Here is an 18521-nt window from a genome sequence, read left to right on the forward strand (position 1 = left end):
CGCGCGAAAAAAATAGGGTCGGTCGGGTTACCGTAAACAGACTTTTTTTTTTTTGGCCTAAAGAATTGTTTAAACCAAGTGCATGTCTGTGTCTGCCGCAATGTGTCTACCTGTGTCTTGTGGACATTTTCTTGTCTCATCTGTTCTTTCTAACACATTTTTTTTATCGACATCATGTTGAGTTGAAGTCGTCTTGAACATCAACCAATGTGTGAGGCTCCACATGGAAACATGCACAATAGTCAAGCTCAAAATGTGTGCCTCCTCTTTGTGTCTGTCCTGAGGAAGCGGTTTGACCCATCACCATTCTGGCTTCAATATTAAAGTGTTTTACTTTTAAACTAGGAATAGGTTGTATTCTTACAACGGGGCTGGGCCGCTATTGCGCGGGGCCGCTATTGCGCGAATCTAACCCTAACCCTAAAGATTCGCGCAATAGCGGCCCCGCGTAATAGCGGGCCGACCCCCTTACAACATCCAGCTCAGGTGTCCTGCTATCAGTATCAAGATTAACTTTTTTGAAGAAAAAAACCCAGTTGAAAATCTGAAAATTGCATGCTATTGTTTTATCAAAGTGTGCAAACTGACGAATATTTTTGGTTATGGCTAACAGTAACATATAATTATGGCATACAGATCCCATTCACACACAGTTTTTGTCCTTTGTATTTCACTTTTAAAGCTGGGGCAAACACCTGCAGGGTGCTCCACACATTCATGGAACAGCTGTTTACTAAACTATACCTTAGTTATCCATGATTTTTTTTTCTGAAGCCAGTAAGTAATTTCCCTTAAAATAGTTTAAAACTGTGGACAGTAACAGTCTTTAAATGCTTATTTTGTAGACATGAGTTAAAGCTAGGGTAAACACCTGCAGGGTGCTCCACACATTCATGGAACAGCTGTTTACTAAACTATACCTTAGTTATCCATGATTTTTTTTTCTGAAGCCAGTAAGTAATTTCCCTTAAAATAGTTTAAAACTGTGGACAGTAACAGTCTTAAATGCTTATTTTGTAGACATGAGTTAGCGCAATGAGACCACAAACAACAAGAGGCGAAGCCATCAAGGCTCACGTAAGAAATCGACAAACAGTAACACACACACACACACACCCACACACACACACAGAAAGAGCATAGGTGAAACTGTGCAAGAAAGCGAGACACTAGATCTAGATCTGTCTGTCTGCATGTAGCCTACTTACAGGGACACGACTGCCAACTAGTCTCGGCCCGCTCAAAATAATAATGACCGAGACTTTCAGTACTTCCTTCGCGTGACGTCTAACCCTCTTACGTCATAATGTGACGTCAATGTAATGTGACGTCTTCAAATGTTAGAGTTTCTACCACAGACATACACACGCACGCACACACAGACAGACAAAGTTACGATCGCATAGGCTACACTTACGTGAGCCAAAACCAAAACCTGTTAAGACTGACGCGGCTGAAGAAGAAAATAGTTTGTTTCTGGTCAAATGGCTACACCTTTAAAAGTGAAAGTACCATAGCTTAATTCATTGTCTTACCTAAAAGCTAGAGCTTTGTCACTGCTTTCAATGGCCTGCTGAAGACACAGATCATATTTTGCAGACAGTAAGCGAGAAAAACTTAGGCTTGGCTGCACATGTCAATACAGTGGAACCCCCCTCTTACGACCTCAAAAATTTGAGAGGGAGGGAGTCTTAAAAAGGGGGTAAATTTACAAAGGCTATGAACAGAATGTCTGAGAAAAGAGGGCCTTAAAATGGGGGGGGGGGGGGTTCCTTAAATTGTGTGGTCTGAAAAGTGGTGTTCCACTGTACCTTTAAAGTGACAGCCCTGAAAGCCAAACAAATAGTGTACTAGCCTTTGGGTCGTGATTATGAACATTTACTAGCCAGAGAGCAAACTTTACTAGCCGAACCAACCATTTGTTTCAGCAACTTTACTCGCATTTGGCAAGTAGATGAACATTTCCGCTCGCAAGTTACATGTGTCCACTCGCCATGGCGAGTAAAATACTCACCACTTTCAGGCCTGAGTGACCAGAAACAAACAATTATCGTTCACATGCGTTCCCACCACCATCCAACTTACCAGAGTCATGGCTGAAGCGTGTTCCCCCATGCTCTCCACCACAGGTTTATCCTCGCCAACTTGCAGATCAAAGTAGACGACCTTGTGCGTGAATGTAGAAAACTCGTTGCTGAAGCAGAAGGTGTAAACGCCCTTGAAGTCGGCTTTCCAGGTGAAGCTGTCATACTGCTTTTTGACGTCTTTGTACAGCATCTGACCGTTGGGGGCGGTTAGCTCCATGTCGACGTCGTAGTTTCCTCCCATTACCACCTGCACACCAAACACAAGGTAATGCATGAACGTATTTGCACAATCAAGTTGTCTACCACATTGATCAGACATGACAAGCATGTCTTTACTGCATACTTAAAAAAAATGTAATTACAATTTTCAGATTTTTAATGACCAAAGTCATTAATTAATTTTTAAGCCTCCAAGCTGAAATGCAATACCAAAGTCCGGCCTTCGTCGAAGATTGCTTGGCCAAAATTTCAATCAATTTGATTGAAAAATGAGGGTGTGACAGTGCCGCCTCAACTTATACAAAATGCCGGATATGACGTCATCAAAGACAGTTATCGAAAAAAAGAAAAAAAAGTCTGGGGATATCATACCCAGGAACTCTCATGAAAAAATTCAGGAAGATCTGTCCAGTAGTTTACTCTGTATCGCTCTACACACACACACATACACCACGACCCTCGTCTCGATTCCCCCCCTCTATGTTAAAACATTTAGTCAAAACTTGACTAAATGTAACAAAAAGCAGGCGCAACACGGAACGAACAAGGTTTGAAAGAAAATGGAGGGGAAACACGCAAAAAAGGGAAGGAACTCCAGGAACGGAAATGAATGAAAGAGGAGAGAAGTGGTTGGATGATGTCATGGGCACTGGCACACTAGACTAAAAGTGATACACATTCATAAAAGGGGGGGGGGGGAAGAAAAAAAAAGGGAGGGGGGGAAACAAACAAATGAACAAACGCACACACACACAACCAAACACATGAACACACACATAAAGTGATAAACACACACACACACACATTCACACGTACCGTAAATCCACAGTATGTTTGGGGAATACATGTAGATCACATTTTTCGCATTCAAACCGACAGGTGTGGACGTGCCCAGGGATAATATGAAATCGGACTTGTTTTTTGTCTGTGGGGGTGCTGTACATTTGCACACTTATTGACTTACCACAAATTTATAAAATCTAAAAATAAAAAAAATAAAACCGAACAGAAAAACAACTTTATACATTAACAAGCTATTGAACTGCCGTAAAAAAAAATCAATCAATAAACAAAATAATCAAATTCAAAAACTGCAAGACAAAGCTATTAAAGTTGAACTGCCGTAAAAAAAATTCAATGAATAAAATGATCAAATTCAAAAACTGCAAGACAAAGCTATTGAACTGCTGTAAAAAAGAAAAGAATTCAATAATGAATAAATAAATAAAATAATCCAATTCAAAAATTGCAAGACAAAGGTTTGGTATTTGGAACAGCTGCATAATGAAAATAACTATTTTTCAAATTCAATTGTATAATCATGAGTAACGATGTTACCAGCTTTTCCAGAGTGTGACAAGGCACCTCAAGTGTTTTGCAAATTAATTCTCATTTGGACTTCAGATTGTAATAATTATGGATGTCTGCACTCTGTTGACTTGACATGATCAGTGGTTGAGGGCCAGTTCACCGTTCCAAAGTTGATGAAAAAAATACACGATATGGTGGTAATGCTTGGTGGTGTAAGTGTAACAAACAAAAAAAGGTCTATGTCAATCTGGGTAACATTTTGAGGGTAGATTTTTCCAGTGTGCGTCTAGTGTACTCTTGACCTGAGGCTGTTGACCATGGGATTGGGACTGGGAGTGCACTTCTCGATCAACAACCTGTGGACTATCGGTTAATTGGATGCATTGCTACAGTACCGGCACGTTCAGCACATAAGTGTTGGTCAGTTCTTTCAGAACATTGTGGCAAACGTGTGCCCGTTCAGCCTTTATCGTCTGCCAAATTTACAACTTTAACAATTTTACAAAACGATAAATGTGTACGTATACATACAGTACAAAAAAGATGTATGCATTTCGAGTACAATAACAATGCTATATATATATATAACAAAAATAAGATCAAGGATTTTGCGCGTAGTCTCAATAACAATAATGGATTACCTGAAATTCTAGCGTTGATTCCACACCCTTGTCGATTTCTTCATGAAAACACATTTTCTCGTTGTCTGGGAGTTCGAAAGTCAACTCTCCGCACAGCACATCGTGAGCTAAAAAGCCTGCTATAACTACTAATAATATACTAAAATCCATTTTGGCAGTGCAAATTGTGGCTGGTCGCACCCTGATCAATGCAAACGTTTTTTTGCTATTTTGAAGCGTACTCCAGTGAAAAAAACTTCGTTCAAAAATGCGTCGTGCCGGCTTGTGTTGTCAAAGATGGCTGCGTCCTAGACGTGGCCGGAAGTTCTAAACTGTACTTATCAGAAAAGCCGGATCTACATGTGGACCAGAAAACCATAATAATTTGAAGAATGAGAAGTGGCAATTCGTTGTCAAAATGTCCATGTATCCTCAAAAATCCATGGACTTTCTTCAAGGTAGAGCTGATTATCTATTCTGTTAATCAGCTAAGTCTCACATCTTCTAAGCTCATGGTAAAGTTAAACTTGAAATATTATCCGGAAAGTGTTATTTCTGGAACAAAAGTCCCATTTCCAATCGCAAATTTGTTTATGCACTAAACAAATCACCGTGTAACTTGACAACCTACGGCAAAAAATACACTGTACCCAAAGGTTTTATCTTATTTTCTTCTGGGTGCATTCTTTCTTCATTTGCTATTCTTTTGTTTTAAATGTTAGTATTGCAATTGGTCTTTATTGGGTGTTGTCTCAAGGAATGGGACATAATCAGTCTAGGACAAACTGTGACAAAAACCACAGGGTACCAGCGTTAATCAGAAAAAATGTTAAGGTATCGTTGAAACTGATTTTTTTTTCGTTTTTCTCGAAACTGCAAAATTGCATATAGGAGACTTTGCCTTTACAGCGACGATATGCTATTTAGATACAATGTAGCATAAAAAAAATACCCAAACAAGTAACACTTTCAATGCAAGGCCGTTAGCGGACGACGGAGAGTCATCCCCACAAGCCGGTTCCAGGAGTATCATGAAAGCAGCAATATCATCGAGCGGCAGGCTGTCAACAACACACGAGGCTTCCGCATCCCCACCTGCAAGAACTCCTTCTTCGTACGGACAGTCGCAGAGTGGAATCAGCTGAGTCACGGTGACGCAGACCTTCCAGCACGACCAGCCCAGCCCAGCCAGCGCAGCATCTCAGTCAGCGCTGAGACTACCGTCATCAGGGCTGCCCCAACACTGATCACCTACAGACTCAGTAGTTTTATCATTTTAACAAGCCACTAAGAGTGGAATAGACATTGAAGCGACAGGCCTGTATATATGACCTGTCCCACCAAAGTCAGGACTTTTATTGTATCAGTTAAATTATTATTACTATGCGCTCTCCCGCCGATGATCCGTTGCAAAGATGACCAACAGTGGTTCCTGCAACGTAAAAGATCCAGATCCAGATATGGGATAACTTTTTTAACTGTTTATTTTTGGAAAAAAAAGTGTTCATACTTTACTTTAAAAGTCTCAGCATAGACTGGAGAAAAAGAAATGGGAAGTTAACACAATACAACAAATATCGGAACAAGAACATCAAAACCTTTATAATTGTCAACAAGATTGGTGCACATTTGTGCAGACATTTTGTTGGTCATATTAAAATAAAAGCTTTTGGCCCTGAAATGGGAATTTTTCAAGATGAAGTGAGCACAGTTTTTATGTGCGCTTTAGATTTTCCGTGTGTGACCCCAATGGCTCTATCACCGGTGAACCGTACTGTGCAATATGTAAGTGGAATGGCTAGAAGCGCACTAGTTCGGATTTGGACTGACATGAATATTAGAGCCCACAATTGAATATTTTTGTCTGCAACTGCTTGAAAAAAAATCAGTTTTTAGTATGTAACCGAGTGCCGAAACACTACGATCACCTCGGGAGGCGAAGTGCAATCAAACAGGATTGAAAATGTTAGGGCCAATTTCTTAGCCCTATAAAAACTGTTGTGCAAACCCGAAGGTTTCCATGAAGACCATGAACATACAGACAATCGGAAACCACCAGACCCCATCACAAACAGAATTCCACAACCCACCGGTGTTGACTTAAAGGCCAACAACTCGGGTGCAGAGTCTGCTGTGAAAGGAGCGGTAGCCTCCCCTGTCACAAGTATATTGTTGAAATCTTGTATTATAGCTCAATGTGCTGAAAGTCTTGGCACTCGAGGAGGTAGTCATTATAGACGGTGACTCTAAGAAACTCTGCGTAAAACGTCATTCATTTTGTCGAGGCGACAAAAAATTACGTCACCCATAATTGTGTATCTTAGAAAATTCTCGAGAACACGAGGCGAACGGTGAAAGACCGACTCGAATCGTCTGTTGCTTGGATATTGGGTCGAACAAATACCTGCACTCAGTTGAAGTAAGTCGAATACGCGTTACACATTGTTGCTTATTGCGCTACACTGAGGATAACGTTTTACTCTTTTCACTCCCAACTGATCAAAGGTAAGGTCCGATTGTTGCTAAGTTTCAACCAACCATCGACTTTGACGGGGAAGTGATTCTGATTCAGTGATTATTCATCAAAATTCGGTTGTCATTGTTCGTTAATCTCTGTTTTTTAGCAGACCTGTGTACTTTGAAGAATGCGCAGTCACGGTTTTTTATTGTGTCACACATACACACGTTGAAAAGAGAGGGTCTGACTAAATACTACGCGTCCGCACGCGGACTTGCACTACTTTGCGCTACCAAACTTAAGCATGTAGGCCTACAGATGATATAATTAACATCACATGTTTATGTGTGTGTGTGTGTGTGTGTGAGAGAGAGAGAGAATTGAATTGAATTGATTTGAACTTTATTTAACAAGAGAGAGAGAGAGAGAGAGAGAGAGAGAGAGAGAGAGAGAGAGAGAGAGATTCACATTCACTGAATTACAATTCAGTTATACTAACATTAGAAATACAGTTAACTATAAGTTATAACTATAAACTATCATCACAAAAGGGGAATTCCCACCCAGTGTTGTATTTGTAAAGCTTGGTAAATTCAACTTCAAGGTCAGACTTTCAAAGTGTCATTCACATCAAGCCACCATTGACCATATTATGCATACTGTATTTGAGACAGTGACAAAAGGTCAGGTGTCATGTCTACTGTCCCGAATGACACATGATTGCTGACATTTCACCATTGCCAAAAGAATAAACAAATAAGAAATAGGTAGAAAATGAATGTGAAAACTGACTTTAATTGGTGATCAGTATTTTCTATACCACTAACAAATAATCTACTTACACATAGCTGTTTGGCAAATGTATGTTGCATGGGACACACTGACATGAAAGTGGAAGATTTGTTTCCCTCTAGAAAAACTACATATCAAGTTACACTTTTTGTGCTCTTCCATTCCAGTTGGCAATCAATTGTTAACGCATGTTATAAGAAAAAATAGAACGAAAACAGATTAGATAGAATGAAAAATGTACTGGTGATGTCATTTGGGACATACTGACATGAAAACGTCACCTTTTGTCATTGTCTCATTTACCTTTTTGATGTAATAAACCCATCATTTTGTATTTCTTGTGTGTGGTTATTTTCTCAGGAACTACGTCTGTGATAATTGGAGCTGTGATAAAGAACTGTCAGCAAGATGGTGAAGGAAACAAAGTATTACGATATTTTGGGGGTTCCCCCAACTGCTTCCGAGTCTGATCTGAAGAAAGCATACCGCAAGATGGCCCTCAAATATCACCCTGACAAAAATCCCGGCGAAGAGGCAGAAGAAAAGGTAAGTGCTGCAACTACGAGACTGCGAGAAAAAACAAAACCTTTTCAGTATTTGAGCAGCTCTTGCGAGATATCGGTGAAACATGCTCTTTGTTAAATGCTTTGAACATCGCGAGAACCTTAAACCTCGGCTTTTGCAGCTCGCATGAGAATTCAGATCGCTGTACCACATGCTTTGCTTGTGCTCTGAAGTTTACGAGAGCTTGGAATACTGATAGGGCCTAAAAAGAAAATAGCTGTGGTTACGGTAACCCGACCTACCCTATTTTTAGGGGCCGACCCTAACTTTTTATTACATTTGTCAGAAAACACACAAAAAAAACCAAGAAAACGAGTGCAGAAAACGCAATGAAAGCGAAAGCGCTCGAGTCGCACACTTATTTCCCTGTCAAGTAGGTTTAATTTGTACACATTAGAAAAAAAAGTTAAAAAAACAAAAAAGTGATTGCCTACCTTCCTACCCTATTTTTTTGGGCTATGTTACCTTAACCACACTTTTTTTTGGGGGGGGGGGGGGGGGGCAAGGGTCTATTGCGTATGCATCACTGCATGTGTTCCTGCAGGCACAAACTTGACAAAGAGAGAAACTTTGCACTGGTTAGGACAGGACTAGGAGTTTGCGGTCAATCGATGTGAAGACGTTACGGAAAGTGAAGAAGTTTCTTGCTGTTAAATCGAAAAGTGTCTGGGTGTTGTTGTTATTGTAGCATGGTATTCTGTAGTTTTGACTGTTTTATCAGACTGACTCTTGACATCAGCAGTCGGCAAACAACGAAACATCAAAGTTTTAAGTTATTATTCATTATTTGTGTAACCAATACTCAATAGTCACACTATGCCTGTTTGCAGTTTTGAAAACCAGGCTTTTGTCCTTATTTGAAGTTGATTAAGGTTTTACTCATTAGTTTTTTGCATATCTTGTGTCTTCTGTTTACAACTTGCTGTCATTGTATTGTTGCTTCATGGGAAAGTAAGCTAGCTTTTTTCCCGGGTGTTTAAAAATTTTTTTAAACTTACAAGTCAAATACAGATGCACGCACAAATGCACATGTATAGATGTATAGATGACACACACACACACACTCTCACACACAGAGGTCCCCTTGAACCATTGCAGTGGAAACCCCCCCCCCCAAAATTAGAACTCCCTCTCTTTTTAAGACCTTGTTTTCTTAGACTTTCTGTTCACAACCTCTCTAACTACCCCCATTGTAAGACCCGATTTTTCTCAGATTTGTGTTGGTCTTAAAAGGTGGCTTCCACTGTACAGCTAAACCATGCATGGTTGGTTTTCATCGATTGCAGTTCAAGGAGATCAGCCAGGCGTACGAAGTGCTGGCAGATGCCAAGAAGCGCGAGGTTTACGACCGTGGCGGCGAAGAGGCCATCAAGGGCGGAGGATCTGGCTCAGGAATGGACTTCCACTCTCCCATGGACATTTTCGACATGTTCTTTGGGGGTGGTGGTGGGGGCGGTCGTCGGCAGCAAGGTCCACGTCGGGGCAAGGACGTTGTGCACCAGTTGAAGATCAACCTGGAAGACATGTACAACGGCGCCACGCGTAAACTGGCGCTGCAGAAGAACGTCATCTGCTCTAAATGTGAAGGTGAGTGAGTTAATGGACTGATGATGTCATTTGTATGGAGTCGAGGCACGTGCGAGGATATGTATGTGTGGGAGGGGGGGGGGGGGGGGGGCGGGAGATGGAAGCTTGCTGTATGTTATGTAATGTATATATTGTGTGTGATACGTGGAAATGTGATACTATTTATTTGCATGTATGATACAGGTACAAATGTGATAATTGTAGGCTTATACTAGTGATTACTGTGTGTGATACATGAAATGTGATATGAATGCTGTTTTTATATGTTATACTCTTACTTTCTCCCAAGCGCAAGACAAATTCTTCTATGAAAATTGAAGCCAATAAAATTTGAGTTGAGTTGAGTTGGGGGATGTGTGGTTGTTGATATCGTACTATAACGCCTGCGCTTGGGACTGTCTCCTTACAGCAATACAGATAGACAAAAGAGAAATCTACCAATAATCCACTCTAGGGGGGAGGGACTAGCAAGACTTCCGCATTGTTTATTTATCCGAACATTTTGAGAAGCAGTAAAGGTATTACAAAGCTGACTCCAGCCTCAAATCAGTGGTTCTTTAGGTTCATATGTAACGATCTTGATAAAATAATGACAATAGACGAATTCCGAAAATAACTGTCGGGTTTGTGTGAATTGTGGGAGAGTGACCTTTTCTTGCAAAACCTCAGACAAACAATGAAAGGACCAATCACTAGCGAGGGGTGTGTTTGAAACGTGTGCGTGTCTCCACTTGTTTCCGGCACACCCCTTGGTAGTGATTGATCCTCTCATTGTGTGTCTGCCTTTTGCAACAAAACTCCATAACTCTTCCACAGCCTATACAAACCCGACAGAGTTATTTTTGAAAATCGTCTATTGTGTGGGACTGTTATGAAAACTGAAGCAAAACCAAGTCGCGTAAGGCGAAATTACTACATTTAGTCAAGCTGTCGAACTCACGGAATGAAACTGAACGCACTGTATTTTTTCACCAAGACAGTACAGCTTCGTCAATCCCCGCGTGAAGGAAATCGCTCACCTCCCACGTACAAAACGTAGTGATATTGACACGCCAGATTAGCGCGGTAGCGTATTGTGCTAAGCAGGAAAGCGCGCTTTTCTGTATTCTTGTTTACTTTGTGAGCTTGTTTTGAATACAACCTATCATATCTATATGTTTTTGGAATCAGGAAATGATAAAGAATAAGATGAAATCATTTTTGGATCGATTTCTTAAATTTTAATCGGAAGACTAATTAATCTATTTTCGTTAATTGTGATCACATTTTAAGAGTAAACATGACAAATTTTATGCCTCCAAGCTGAAATGCAATACCAAAGTCCGGGCTTCGTCGAAGATTACTTGACCAAAATTTCAACCAATTTGGTTGAAAAATGAGAGCGTGACGGTGCCGCCTCAACTTTCACGAAAAGCCAGATATGACGTCATCAAAGACATTTGAGACAGTGACAAAAGGTCAGGTGTCATGTCTACTGTCCCGAATGACACACGATTGCTGACATTTCACCATTGCCAAAAGAATAAACAAATAAGAAATAGGTAGAAAATGAATGTGAACACTGACTTTGATTGTTGATCAGTATTTTCTATACCACTAACAAATAATCTACTTACACATAGCTGTTTGGCAAATGTATGTTGCATGGGACACACTGACATGAAAGTGGAAGATGTTTTTCCCTCTAGAGAAACTACATATCAAGTTACACTTTTTGTGCTCTTCCATTCCAGTTGGCAATCAATTGTTAACGCATGTTATTAGAAAAAATAGAACGAAAACAGATTAGATAGAATGAAAAATGTACTGGTGATGTCATTTGGGACATACTGACATGAAAACGTCACCTTTTGTCATTGTCTCATTTATCAAAAAAATGAAAAAAACGTCTGGAGATACCATACTCAGGATCTCTCATGTCAAGTTTCATGAAGATCGGTCCAGTAGTTTTCTCTGAATCGCTCTACACACACACAGACAGACACACACACACACCACGACCCTCGTCTCTATTCCCCCCTCTACGTTAAAACATTTAGTTAAAACTTGACTACATGTAAAAAGGAAACTCAGATTATGTAAGACTCTTTAACTGCATGTAATAATTAATTATAAAACTTTCCAGCAGAAAATCAGGATTTCCTGTTTTGGACACTTATTTCCTGATAGAGTTTGCAATTTTGTTCAAGAAGGAACTATAGTAAGTACAAGTCGAGGAGATATAGCAAGAAAAACAATACATTTGGGACACCTGATTCCATAGCAAATGGGGTCCCGGGTAGCTCAGGTGGTAGAGCACTGGACTGATTCTAGGGTTGCGGGTTCGAATCCAGGCCAGGACAGACAGGGACAACTTTGTTGGCAGATTCAAAGGCGGTATCCATGTCCCACCCCCCATGTCATTCTGCCATTAGGGCAGGTGGCTGGTTACACCTAAATGCGCATTTAACTGGGTATCTCCTCTAAAGGCAGGGTAACACCCGAGGGCGTAAAACTTAAAATTTCTCTCTCTTCCATAGCAAATTTCCTGACAATACATTAAACTTCTCAGGGGGTAGGCTTAATAACAATCACGTTCAGGTTGGCTGATCTCTCCCTCCTACATTGTGCAGGTCGTGGCGGCAAAGAGGGCGCAGTGACCAAGTGCACCAACTGCCGCGGCACAGGGATGCAGGTTCGAGTCCAGCAGCTTGGGCCGGGCATGGTGCAACAGATTCAGTCCATGTGCCACGAGTGTCGCGGGGAGGGCGAGTGCATCGACCCTAAGCTACGCTGCAAGACCTGTGTTGGCCAGAAGATCGTCAAGGAGCGCAAGATACTGGAGGTGCACATCGACAAAGGTGGGTCATCAACGCTCACAGATAACTCTTTGTGGAGCTCTTTGTGGGTGATCAGGAGAGTTGATGTATTGTTCGCCAGACTAGTTTTACATGGCCTCATTCACATGAACTGTGGTGAACGATATTGTTGTGCATGGGTGTTACTCTTCCGGCTTTTGCCGGATTTCCGGTTTTTGAAAAAATCTGAAGCCGGAAATTCCGGTTTTCCAGGTTTTCAAAAAAAAAAGCAAAAAAAAAAGCTTCGTTTTGCTAAGTTGAAATAACGAGCAGCGGTTCCGATCCGACTTTTGACACCGGTTCGCGTGCTTTCTCGGTTCGCTCCCTTGGATTTGCCGCCATCTTGCTTATTATGATTTGGTTTCGTCGGTGTCCAGAAACTTTCTTTCAAACTTGAGCATTTTGGACCCCTGCCTTTCAGGTTTTTTGATTTTTCCCAGTAACACCCATGTGTTGTGTCATGAGTGGTATCTCGCACGTATGTAGGATAAAGCTGCATCTGTGCTGACTCCTTGTATCGTGTTTTGTGCAGGCATGAAGGACGGGCAACAGATTCGTTTCTCAGGGGAAGGGGACCAGGAACCCGGCTTGGAGCCGGGCGACATCGTCATTGTCCTGGACGAGAAAGAGCACCCCCAGTTCCATCGCCGTGGCACCGACCTGATCACCCACAAAGAGCTCCAGCTGGTGGAGGCTCTGTGCGGCTTCCAGAAAACCATCAAGACACTGGACGGCCGTTCGCTTGTTATCACATGTCTACCTGGTAGGTTTTGTTGGCTGGCTTTCTTTTGTGTGTGTGTGTGTGTGTGTGTGTGTGTGTGTGTGTGTGTGTGTGTGTGTGTGTGTGTGTGTGTGCTTGGTTTGTAGTTGTGACCACAGAAGTTTCAGGATGAATGAGTGATTATGCTGGTAGAGTGGTACCTGCGATGAAAGGACACCCTTGGGATCAGCAGTGTCCCTATATTGCAGGTGGCCTGTCATAACAGGTATATTTTGATAGAGATAATAGACAAAGGGACCTCAGAAGGTGTCCTTTTAAGGGAGGTGTCCTCTCATTGGAGGGGCCACACATGGCAGATACCACTGGAGCTGGGTTTGGTTTTGTGCATTAAATATGAAAATGACCTGTAAGAATTCCCTTCATGCTTCAGCGAATCAAATGGCTCATCGAGATTACAAACTTCTATTCCTCCCTGTGTACAGTTGGCTTTCCAGCACTGCCTTTTTTTCCAGGCTGAACCCTGTAGTAGTATGTGTGTGTGAAATCAGTCAATCTGATTTTGCATGGACAGTGACATAAATGTTCAGGTGTATAACAAACTGACTGGCCTTTTCAGCTTGTGAAAACTTTGTTTTCTTAAAAAACAATGAAATAAATAAAGGTGTCTGATCATTTTTTGGTGGAGGACAGTTTGTGTAGCTGTCTTGCAATGAAATTCATCAAGGTTGACACACTTAAAGCCGCACACATTGACACAACACTTAATAATAATAATAATAATAATAAGAAGAAGAAATAACTTTTCTATAGCGAGAGTCCCATTAATTGACCAGGTGCTTTACAAATTTATTCTGAAACGAACCAGCACAAATTAAACGAGCATACAAAGCATACAAGTAACTGAGATAAAACACTTCTGTGTACTGCTTCAGATTCTGTTCTTTTCCTCTATGGGTGTTTGGTTCTCGTGTTCTAGCTTTGGAGTTGAATAATTTTGATCATGCACAGAATGTGGCCTGTAATTTGTAAAGCATCCTCTTTTCCAAACTTTTCCAGGGGAGGTGGTAGCTGACAGAGCCATCAAGTGCGTGATGGGGGAGGGCATGCCCGTCTACCGCGACCCCTTCGAGAAGGGTCGCCTCATCGTTCAGTTCAACGTCAAGTTCCCGGACAAAATCGACCCCGCCAAGATTGCCACGCTTGAGACCTGCCTTCCGCCCAGAGAGGAGGAGATAATTCCAGACGGTTCGGAACACGTGACCCTGTTGGCCTACGACCCCAGCGAGGACAGAGGTCGTGGTGGCCTGCACCGAAGGGGAGAGGCGTACGATTCTGACGACGATCAGCCAGGCGGGCAGAGGGTGCAGTGCGCCTCGCATTAATGACTGTGGACTAACTGGTGGGAACACCTATGAAGGACTGTAAGACTGTGTAGGTTGTCGCCAGATAGATGTGTGTGCAAGGTGTCCAAGAGTTGTTTGTGGAACCCCCCGTTTTTATTAAGATCCGAGATCGTCATGCCTTGAAAAGGTTGGAGTCTCAAAGCGGAGGTCGATTTATAGACATTCAGAGCGGAAAAGCTGCCAAAAAAACCCAGGTCTTAATAAAAGGGTGGAAGTCTTAAAGTTTGGGGTCTTAAAAGGGGTCAAGTTTGGGGTCCTTAAAAGGGGTCAAGTTTGGGGTCCTTAAAAGGGGTCAAGTTTGGGGTCCTTAAAAGGGGTCCGGGTTCCACTGAACTGACGCAGACTCTCCTGTCCTGTGCGTCTTTCTTCCGTTTCAGACCACTGTGAAACGTGATTGTCTCCACTGTTGCGATGCTGCCTTTCTTTTTGTCTTTTGGCTTCTTTTTCGTCTGCTTCAGATGTTTCTGACGTGTGCGTTGAACTTTGTGTTTTGATCACTATCTTAATCAAAACTTGCCTTTAAACATTCTCTTTTCTCCGAGTTCTTGTTTTGATTGTGTGTTTCTCTGCGCAGTAACATTTCACAAAAGTAGCTCCACAAGTAAAATTGCAACTTAGCTTAGGAAGCCACCAAGTTCAAGATGTCCAGCCCTGCCAAAGCAGAACATAAAAGATGAGCAAGTGAAAAAGTAGCAGATGAAAAGGGCACATGGAACATTAGACATAAGTGCATGTGAGGCCTAAAAGCTCTACCTTAACTTTTCTGGGCTCTTGTTTCAGACCCTATTTTCATCTGGCACACTGGTCCCGGAACTTATCTGTTTTTAGGAATTCTGGCTTTCCCATATGCACCCAAACAGGCAAAAAATATTCCCCAGTTTGTGAATACTGAAAAGGAAATAAGAAAAAGGATAAGAGATAAAAGAAACAAATGTGAAGTAAACAGAAATAAATGTTGGTTTATATACACTGAAAAGTCGAGCAAATGTGAAGTGAAGAAATACCCCCCGCGGGTTAGGGGGAAGAATTTACCCGATGCTCCCCAGCATGTCGTAAGAGGCGACTAACGGATTCTGTTTCTCCTTTTACCCTTGTTAAGTGTTTCTTGTATAGAATATAGTCAATTTTTGTACAGATTTTAGTCAAGCAGTATGTAAGAAATGTTAAGTCCTTTGTACTGGAAACTTGCATTCTCCCAGTAAGGTAATATGTTGTACTACGTTGCAAGCCCCTGGAGCACATTTTTGATTAGTGCTTTTGTGAACATGAAACAATTGACAAGTGGCTCTATCCCATCTCCCCCCTTTCCCCGTCGCGATATAACCTTCGTGGTTGAAAACGACGTTAAACACCAAATAAAGAAAGAAACAGTGTACTTCTGTAAGCAACTAGGGTAAAACAAAGTATGAACAAATGTACGTAGACATGATTTTTGGAAGTAAATGCCCTTTATTTATCTCACGAACAGTGTTTCGGGTTTTTTTCACTCAGAATATGGTCAACTTACTGTGCTTTATTCTGTTTTATCATGCCCAAAAGAGTGTTGAGTGAAAGTTTGTACTTTGTAAGTTGAATGCATTACGTACGCATTGGTGTGTCTTTTTACAACAAAGGAAATGTTTGTGCCCAGGTATTTGTACATTTTGTTTTTTTAATGTATGTGTTCTTTACAGCGTATCTTATCGAGTGTTGATTTAGTTTCCACCGACTCATTGCAGGGGGAAAAGGCATTCCAAAATTGAAAGCAGTACTGCCTTGAAAGAAGTGTGAACATTCTCCACACAAGTTCTTTGCTTAGGGCAAATCAGTTTAACTGAAAGAAATGTGTGTTGTTTAAGTCAGTATGGAGAACATCCGAATAGATGTGCGATAATGTACTCCAAGTTTAACCAGGCATGGGAATTGTCCGCCGAACGGCGGATTTCCGCCGAATTTTTTTTTTGTTCCGCCGAAAATGCAAAAGTGTCCGCCGAAAAAATAAAGGGGGGAGGCACACAAAAAAAGCACCGGTTACTTTGGCCTTTGCGCAAAAGCCCGCGAAAACTTTCCGTACTTTGTTTACGCACTGCTACAGTTATTGAACTTTTATGTTTGAAAGTAAACCAGATTGCACAGATTGTGTTACAAGTTACATTTTCCTGTTTGTCTCAACAGATCATTTTATTTACAAATTTAAACCATATAATACATGTATTTATTTTTTTTTCTTTTTCAAAAAAGCAAAAATTGGTACATTTTTGTACTAAAAACTCTGATTCTAAAAACAGAATTTAATGGCAAACTTGGAGCTCAGATGACACCAGATTGCATCATCTGGGTTCTTTGGAGAAAAAACATTTCCGGGGGGGCATGCCCCCGGACCCCCCCTAGTATGGCTAGGCGCTTCGCGCCGTCGACTTGACGCTTCGCGTCTTCAGTTATAAATTTTCCGCCTTTTTTACAATTTTCAATTCCCATGCCTGTTTAACATTGGCGAACGACAAGAAGAAGATGTGCGATAATAATAGTGTGGAATATAACATCTGAGAATAAGAAAATAGGGGGGAAAATCTGTGTGTGTCACTGATGCAATGATAATGTTCATCATTTTCATCCAGTGGAAGGGGAAGGGGTGTTTAAAGATAATTTCCCCCCCCCCCCCCCCCCCCCCCCCCCCCAGAAACAAAACTGTTTTGCCTGTACCTTGCAAAACGTATATAAGTCAGTGCATCCACATGAGTTACATGTTCCACCTATGTCTGTGGTTTTGTAAAAAAAATTTTAAAAAAGTAAAAAGTTTCCTTTGAACATGAGGTGCTTGTACTGTATTTTGGTGTTCTGACATATAAATTATTACGTGTGAGGATGATTGATACACAATGATTCTTTGTTTATTGTTGACTACACATTCTTTGACATGTTGCTGTTCTGCTACGCTTGTGTTGACAAGGTTGTAGGTTTTACTTGCATACTTTTGATAGCTGAAAGAAATATCTTGCACAAGTTCAGAAAAGTCTTAACAGCTAGGTAGCGAATATTCATATTCATTCTGACTGTGACTGATCATTCAGGTAAGATAGTTAAAGGGAAACTACATTTTGTGGCAATATTTTCACATCTAGCAGAACTGCAGACATGGGCCTTCTATAATACATGAAGACTGAAAAATCTGAAATTTTGTGTCCATCAGTTTGCATCATCTTAGATTTTCATACAGTGTACATCCTTAAAATCGAAAGTGTTGCTCATTTCATAGAACATTTCTTTCATACGATGATATTCATTGCTCTTGAATAGAACTTGTTTTAATGTAAAAGAATATCGATTCAGTACACTTTAAGTAAGTGAGGGTTTACTGTATTGTTAAGACCAATTTTAAATTATTTTCAATGTGTGAACATGTAAGTGACAGTGTTTTCATTCTTTTCTTCTCTCAAAGATATGTGAATGAATAAAAATAGAAGAAAAAAAAAGTTTTGTCATGATGACTTTTTGCCATTTACACACTAAATGTGTATTTTAGTATTCTCTCTTACACACACCAGACCTGGAAACCCCTGTTTTGCACTTTGAGTATTCTCAAACAAACTTGGTGTATTTACAGAAAAATGAGCGTACTCCACACAGCATTTGAACATCCATGATTAAAACGTGCTTCACACGCGTCCGTCATATTGTTAATTAAGTTTACCTGTACATTTAAAACAAATGCTTTTTTCAACGTTTACTGACAAAAACTGTAAGCATGTGTCAAAATACTGGATGGGCTTGTGACGAAAAGTAGTCAAGGAATTTTTCTCGTATTTTTTTCCCACTGATTGTACTGATTGTCTTCTCGACAATCATGCGTACCATATATGGCGGAATCGTATGGGTTCCCAGGTCTGACACACACACACACACACACACAGGCACTGCTACAGTCTTGCATTAGGGTGAGGAT

General features: G+C 41.0%; 3 protein-coding genes across 6 annotated transcripts in view; 2 read left to right on the forward strand and 1 right to left on the reverse strand.

The window, feature by feature from the left end:
- LOC138951511 (transmembrane emp24 domain-containing protein 3-like) overlaps positions 1-4586 on the reverse strand; it is a 29865-nt gene extending 25279 nt beyond the window's left edge. For 2 of the 3 annotated variants that reach the window (XR_011451131.1, XM_070323120.1), the window contains exons 1-2: positions 4259-4577; positions 2086-2334 (exon numbers count right to left, since the gene is read on the reverse strand). Coding sequence is in view for 1 of the 3 variants with exons in the window: in XM_070323120.1 (XP_070179221.1) it covers positions 2086-2334; positions 4259-4408 (399 nt within the window). In the remaining 2 variants the exon portion in view is untranslated. Of the gene's footprint in view, positions 1-2085; positions 2335-4258 lie in introns of all 3 variants that reach the window. The other variant, XR_011451130.1, reaches the window with a different exon arrangement.
- The window catches only part of LOC138951510 (lysM and putative peptidoglycan-binding domain-containing protein 1-like), a 333283-nt gene that overhangs the window by 165061 nt on the left and 149701 nt on the right, over positions 1-18521 (forward strand). The gene's annotated exons all lie outside the window — the stretch shown is intronic.
- Positions 6531-17246, forward strand: LOC138951497 (dnaJ homolog subfamily A member 1-like). 2 transcript variants are annotated; one of them, XM_070323103.1, is made up of 6 exons: positions 6531-6656; positions 7848-8033; positions 9338-9638; positions 12251-12478; positions 13008-13238; positions 14253-17246. In XM_070323103.1, the coding sequence occupies exons 2-6, from the start codon at positions 7896-7898 to the stop codon at positions 14576-14578; spliced, it is 1224 nt and encodes a 407-aa protein (XP_070179204.1). In that variant the 5' UTR covers positions 6531-6656; positions 7848-7895; the 3' UTR covers positions 14579-17246. The 2 variants fall into 2 exon arrangements, with proteins under 2 accessions (XP_070179204.1, XP_070179203.1); XM_070323102.1 differs by having other exon boundaries at positions 6573-6742.

The sequence above is a fragment of the Littorina saxatilis genome, linkage group LG16 (assembly GCF_037325665.1).
Source record: "Littorina saxatilis isolate snail1 linkage group LG16, US_GU_Lsax_2.0, whole genome shotgun sequence".
Classification (NCBI taxonomy): domain Eukaryota; kingdom Metazoa; phylum Mollusca; class Gastropoda; order Littorinimorpha; family Littorinidae; genus Littorina; species Littorina saxatilis.

Bases quoted from the DNA above. Each gene is read 5' to 3' on its own strand.
- LOC138951497 (XM_070323103.1), top strand. From the start codon at position 7,896: ATGGTGAAGGAAACAAAGTATTACGATATTTTGGGGGTTCCCCCAACT. The intron at 9,639-12,250 runs GTGAGTGAGTTA...TACATTGTGCAG, and splicing joins CATCTGCTCTAAATGTGAAG to GTCGTGGCGGCAAAGAGGGC. The intron at 12,479-13,007 runs GTGGGTCATCAA...TGTTTTGTGCAG, and splicing joins GGAGGTGCACATCGACAAAG to GCATGAAGGACGGGCAACAG.